This window comes from Gavialis gangeticus, unplaced genomic scaffold (assembly GCF_001723915.1).
Source record: "Gavialis gangeticus isolate Ggan-Ray unplaced genomic scaffold, GavGan_comp1, whole genome shotgun sequence".
Classification (NCBI taxonomy): domain Eukaryota; kingdom Metazoa; phylum Chordata; order Crocodylia; family Gavialidae; genus Gavialis; species Gavialis gangeticus.
The window spans coordinates 27287250-27294100 of NW_017728995.1; the positions used below are offsets into that span (position 1 = coordinate 27287250).

The 6851-nt window shown below is 46.2% G+C and overlaps 1 protein-coding gene across 2 annotated transcripts in view; it reads right to left on the reverse strand.

Annotated features, from left to right (window-relative positions):
• Positions 1–6851, reverse strand: part of LAMP3 (lysosomal associated membrane protein 3) — a 53505-nt gene that overhangs the window by 33983 nt on the left and 12671 nt on the right. For both annotated transcript variants that reach the window (XM_019503366.1, XM_019503365.1), the window contains exons 2-3: positions 4360–4988; positions 3359–3481 (exon numbers count right to left, since the gene is read on the reverse strand). In XM_019503366.1, coding sequence (XP_019358911.1) covers positions 3359–3481; positions 4360–4988 — 752 coding nt within the window. The remainder of the gene's footprint in view (positions 1–3358; positions 3482–4359; positions 4989–6851) is intronic.

Sequence of the window (6851 nt, forward strand, 5' to 3'; positions counted from 1 at the left end):
GCTATGGTGTGTCTGGAGTATTCACAGGCTGAACAATGGTTTTAAGGGACAAGCTCAGGGTTCACTAACCCAGCAGCAGCTCCTGGATGCCTTGGACAGGAGGTGGTCTGCAACCATTTCCTCTCTTGAAGTGCCATTCCACCAGGAGGAGGGAGTACATCTGTCCTGTCCAGGTAGCACATAACAAGAGAGGCAACGGTACCCTAATTGCTCCTGGGTAAAAGGCACATGACACACAATCCCTGGATAGGGCAGTGCAGCTTGGAGGATTAGGAGCCTTTGATTTCTACCCTATCAGACCTTCAAGGCGATGGCGTCTCATGAGGCTTTTCCCAAGGTTGTGATGAATTTTGTGTTGAGAATCTGAGCTTCACCTTGCAGCCCTGCTGCAAGGCAAAAATATCAGTGGTTTCATACACACCACTGTGCATGGAAGGACTGGTCTGATTTGACTGGTGGAAAACAGCTATTCTCATGTTTCACATCCTCTGTGCATCCCCTTTCTATACCAGTCAGAAGAGCTTTTAAGATCATGGCTTTCAACAATGTCATGAGAAAATTTGGGAAATACCAAAGCCCGCAAAAGAGGAAAGACATTGTAAAGCTAGTTTGCACCTTCTGTAGCACAAAAGATATTGATCCCTTCTGCAAAAGATCCCAGAAGCCCTTTACAGATATCATTTAAGCCCTACCACACCCCTGTGTGCAAGCTATTATTGCTGTTTGGCAGATGCAGGTACAGAAGGGACAAATGACTGCACGATGTCAGAGTGCAACAGATGCTGGAGTGCCACTTGATCTCTCTGAGAAGCAGATCTCAGTACTGCTTCTGAAGGGGGTTCCAAACCACTGCCATTTCCATTAGCAATGCTGAATTCTGGCCAGATGCAATTGAAAACAATTTCGCTTTGGGGACCAAAACACCTGCTCTTACTTATCGGCCTGTGGTTTGTTACAGAACTTCCTCTTCTCAAGCTGTGTGCAAGGACAGCTGGAGGTGGGCACACCAAGGCAGCGACTCATGTACCAGTCATCGCTTCACGGCATGGCAGGCAGAGGAGCAAAGGCCAAATTCGGCTTTCCTTCACGATGATGTAAAGCAGGGGCAAGTCACGGAGTTATAGCAGTGTAAAACCAGTACACGTGAGACTGGAATCAGGCCTTGTTATTCTGAAGGTTGAAGATACCAGGCTAAAAACCATACCAAATTCAGTTCCTATTAGCTCAGATTTCAAAGAACTTCAAAGCCCTGGTTCTCATGAAGATTATCGTTAAGCAAAGGATGAATTGCATAATGCTGTGCCATTAATCACATTGTTCTGGGGTTGAGAGCGGGAGTAACTCATAGAGATTTATTAGTCTCCTCAGTGCTGCTGCTGGTACTTATGAGTACTTGAATCACCGGACTAGCTTTAAGGAGTCTTGAAAAGTAGGTAAATGCTGCTCTCTTCATGCAAGAAGCCCACATCCAAATCAAACACTTAAAATATATACCTGACCTTTTATTTTGAACTCAGATCCTCAGTACATTCCCAGCTCACATTTTTCTCTGCAGTTCCCAGAGACTTTGCTCCATTAAATTAGGAGAGATGTTCCCTGACCACAAGCTGCTATTGTCACATTACTCCATGACTCAGGGGTGTAAATAGGAGCTGCTCCATTGACTTCAGCAGACTCCCGTCAATGTACTCTATCTACAGGTCTGGCCTGTTGTCTAAAGGTGGATGATTAACTCCGTGTGTGCTCCTTGCTGCTATTGTGGTTAGCAGGGGTGCAGCAGGACCAGGCCTATGCAGTGTGGAAGGGTCTTTCTCAAGATATCCTGTCTTGGGAGAAGCAGGTTTCACATTGGATTTGGTGTGGATGCCGCCAAGCATGTCCTACTCACCCTGCTGTAAGTGCAGCAGGGAAGTTGATCTGGGGGTTTTCCTTGTGGCTGAAGCCAGCCAGAACAGCACAAAGCCTCGCAGAGGATGCAAAACCCAGACGAGGAGGAGGGTAAATGCTCAGGCAGCTCATGCTGAGCACTCAGCTCTCAGCTACTGTGATTACAGCAGGAGCCAAGCTAGCGAGCACACTGCCAGCCCAGCCATATCACCATGAGTTGCTGTCATAGCACTGACTCCAGTATAGACATACCCGCAAGTTAAACTCCGATTCATTCCCCCAGCACTACAAAAACATGCCTCTCTCTCTGGCTGAGCTTCCTGTGTGTCTCCATAAGGCTCCCTGTGTCTCCCAGCCTTGAGGTTTGTAAAGGCTGTCACCAATACCTTAGTTCAGTGATTCTCAACCGCGGTGCCAAGGCATTTAGCACTGTTAGGTGTGCAAAATGATTCACAAGATACACCCAGAAGAGATTTCGAACAGGAGCCCATAGTGTTAAAAAATTCTGCCCTGTTGTGGTCTTTCTGAGTCCTTTACAAGAGAACGACTGCTCCAGGATTCTTCTGTAGCCAAAAACAAGTGAAAACTAAGGGGGTTTGTGCACGTGATGATTTGACCGTGTAGACATGACGAAAAGTGACGGAAACCCACCTTTTGTCTAGCATAATGGCATCACCATGTACACGTGCACTAAGAGCTACTATTTTTCAAGGGGTGCCTTGCATCTAATGAAGAGTGCCTCGAGTCTAATGTGGATGAGAACCACTGTCTTACTCCCTTTGCTCTGCTGCTGGGTATTTTCCACCCTGAACTTTTTGCGGAGAAGGTGGAGAAAGTAGCTTTCCCCAGCTCCAGCCACCTCAACTGTCCCAAAGGGGATTCCACCCGAATGGATTCCCACTGCGGTATAACGCCCACCACTCGTCTCTGGTCTGGCAGAGACATGCTCTGACAGTGATAGACAATGGCTGGATCCATGTGCATGGAGGCAGGGCATAATGCAGCAGTTTCATAACCGTAATTTATATGTTGCAGAGAGACCACTTCCCCAAACTGCTAAACCTTCACTTTTTATAGTGGGCTAGATCAAAAAGCCAGACCTAAGCAATCCTAGATTTTGAGCGGTACTGAATCCAGACCTTAGTTTTCCAGTGGGGGCCCAGCTGTAGTCTTAGCTTAGCATATGCTGAGTGACCTCCTTTTATAGCTGCTGCTTTGGCCTTCTCTAGCATCTTCTATTGGAGGATCACTGAGCACTTTACTAATACAAAACCATTTAACACCAGAGGTCCCCAAGAGGGAGGGAACTATCTTTCTTCTTATGTATGGGGAAACTGAGGAACAATAAGCTGAAATGACTTGGCCCCGGGCATGCAGCTTGTCAGAGCATTTGCTAGGAAGAGAACCCAGGAGTCCCAAATCCTGCCTCCCCAGTCTGCCTCTCTGTAAAATACAAGAATGGACCAATTACCTTTACAAAGGTGAAGCGTATTGCCCCTCCATTAAATGATATGGTCATCACTGACTCCCCCACTACACAGGTTCCAGATATTTGAGTCATGTTGGGATCAATATTGAAGTAGCCCACATTCCTCTGTGAAGAAAAAAAGAAATATCCAGTGCATCTCAGTGACATTTTAAGTTGATTAAGAAATAAAGACATTTAAGTGTTTTCTAAATTTATGGGTGCCTATACATGTGTTTGGGGGTGGGGGAGGGGGACATTTTAATTAGAGCGGTTCCTGGAGAACCGTTCTAATTAAAACACCACTGCATCATATGTATTAAGACCCTGCACGTTTAAACATGGAAGTGGGATGCTTTAACTAAAGCTCATTCAACGAGCTTTAGTCAAAGCACCCCGGTGGCCATTTTTAAACCTGTGCTGATTTATATATGTGATGCTGGGTCTATGCTAGAGTTTTAGATCGATCGAGTCTGCTCCAATGGGTTCTAATTAAAACGCATCAGAGCACGTGTATAGGCACCCTGTATGGTTGCATCAATAGCTCTGTAGCTGGCAACAATGCAAGAGACTTGGGCTTCGCTGCCAAGTCTAATGTCTTGTTCCTCGTCTTAGCATGGCCTTCTCCGATTCATCCCTAAGGGTACTGTGGTTTTGCCTCTAACTTCATTTCCAAGCCCCAGATTGTCATCTCCTCCAAAGCTGAGAACATACGGTTCACTAGCTTCAACTTAACTATATGAGGACATAATAAAACACCTGTGTTGTGTAGGTCAGTGGAGTGAGTCATTCTGTCAGCTCAGGTGGTAACGAGTGTCATTAACTAGCATCCAATTCTAGGGAACGGGAACACCACTTAGATGGATATTGCATAATTAATTTTACAACCTTAACCAATGGGGATCATTTTGAAGGGGTTAGAACAAAATCAAACTAATGGAGACACGTTGCAACAAGCCTCCTGTAGATCACGTAGCTGTTTGGCACTTAGGAGTATTGCAGCTCACCTTCACCGTATTGTGGACGATCAGCCCCAGTCCCATCACTGCTAGCACACAGGTCATTTCTCCATCAGCGACACTGTAATTTCCAGTCTGGGGTGGTGATGGCTGAGGGGCAAGGGTAGGCGGTACAGCAGCTGTAGTAGCAGGCGTAGTGGCTTGGGTTCTTGGGTGAACAGTGGTTCTCTTGGTTGTGGCTGTAGTTTTTGTTGTTTTGTGAGTTGTTGTTTGATTAGTTGACTTTGGGGTTGTCTTTAAAGTTATCTTGGATGTTGCTGTAACATTTACTGCGTGACTCACAGTTTGGTTGACCATTGCAGTCGCGTTCTTAGGTGTAGTTAATATAGCGTGAGTTGTGTGGTTGGTCAGCTGGGTGACGTTAGCTCTTCCATCAGTCGTCATGTTGGGAGCTGATGCTATTGTTACCGGCTGATGGTTTGCTATCTGCATGGCAGTCTGTTCCTGTTTTGCTGTTCTTAGCAGTGTGGTTGTCATCAAACCTGCGCTGCTAGAGAGAAGCGTGTTGCTGGCGTCAGTGGAAGACTGATGATGGGAGGATGGCTGAGTGCCACGCAGGAAAGCTGGTTTGACCCCTGGCTCGGTAGTCATCGCAGCATTGTGGCCAGATAATAATGCTACAGAGAAGCAAACAGCTCATTAAACTAGCAACTTTCATTGCTATTGACACCTATGTTATCATCCGATTGATTTTGTAATAAGAAAATGTAATTATTTTATTCCCTTCCCAATCCTATTAATAATGCAAGAAGCAGATCCGCCATTCTGTAGAACAATTCATATTAAAGAATAATTTTATTACAATACACATACTTTCCCTAGAGATAGCACAGTGCCTGGAGACTATTGCAGCTTGGCACATGGGGAAATTTGGTTGAAAGGCTGGCACAGAAATGCCAAAATAAACTCCCAGTGGCCTAAATATGCTGGTGGCATATTACTCAGCTGAAAAGCAGCATGTTTTATCTTATTCAGTAGAGTGGTAATAGATTTAATTGAATTCATACCCCAGGTGTTCGCTAAAGAGGAAGAAGTCAGTGGGAGGTATGGATGTTCATAATTGCTCAGTGATCTCAGACTCTTTCCTAAGCTGGGGTGGTTACATGATTAGCTGCATTTGGATGGAAAGTTTGGGCAGTAATGAGGGTCATTAACTATCTCCTACTTCTGGGCAACAGGAATACAACTTAGACTGATGTCGGGTAATTAATTTTTGCAGCACGAGAACCTATGGGGATCATTTTGAATGAACGTAGTCTAATGACAACACTTTGTTACAAGCCTTATGCAGGTGTTTGGTGCTTGCGAACAGGTCACTGGAAGTACTGAGGGGCCTGGATTTACTGTCCCTTTGGCTGCAACTGTTGCTGACTGCTTTGGGGGGAAGAAGCTCCGGGGCCTGGGAGCCAAGCCCTCCTGCTGCAGACCGCCGCCGACAGCAGCATTTAGGGAAAGAGAGATGGGAGGCTGAACTAAATGTTCAAGGCAGGCCCTTCTGGACCTGGAAAGTGCTTGGCCTGGATGTCCCTGATAGCCCAGTCGTAGGTTAATTTAGCATTTGGCAAATGTATTACAATATCCACCTCATCTAGACGGAGAGCATTAGGGAGAAGGGACTGTATCTTCCTCTTAGTTTTACAGTATCCCGGCTGCAGTGCGAAGCCAGCATCAACTCTAGTATATCCGTGACGTTTTGCGTAACTGTTGACCTGTCCCAAGTATCGCAGTCCTCTGTGGGGACGGGGGTCTTAAAAAATGTTCCTTAGCTTGAGCATGCACATGCACTTGAGTATCTGTGCGTTGGGGCAGGGAAGCCTTGTTCCAGCTAGCCAAGGACAGTAGAAAGTGCTCATTTCCTCCCTATAGCCTGGGACCTCTGTTCAAGACTCACCTCACAAGGTACATGTGGCCAGATCAATTGTGAGACTAATACACAGCCATGTCCTAACCAGTTCTGGGGCCCAGCAGATGCAGCATGTAAGCTGGGGTCCCAATCACACTGCCTCTCCGTTCCCAACACACTCCTTTTACTGCTAAACAGGGTGGCGCGGGGCAGAGGACGGGGTAGGAGAGGTTCAGTATCGTCCCAGTACAGCAGGCGAGTTTTTTTGTGAGCAACTACGCTGTAAGAACGTGAAAACGCTGGTCCCGGCCACAGGCTCTGTCAAGGGAGAGGGTTGCAAAGAGGCATGGCCAAAGGGGCTATTCTAAACCAGGAAGCACCAGCCCCTACTTCAGCTCTTTTTAGGGAGAAAAGAGTTTAAATCATGATGTTATATGCCTCTTTGGCTGCAAAAATAAAAACACTCACAAGAAAAACATTCAAAAGGGGTAAGTTAGATATTAGGAAGGGGATGGGTTAGATGTTAAGAAGAATTTTCTCACTAGGAGGGCAGTCAAACACTGGAACAGGTTCCCAAAGAGATGGTAGAAGCTCCATCCTCGGAGGTTTTTAAGACCTGGCTAGACGAAACTTTGGC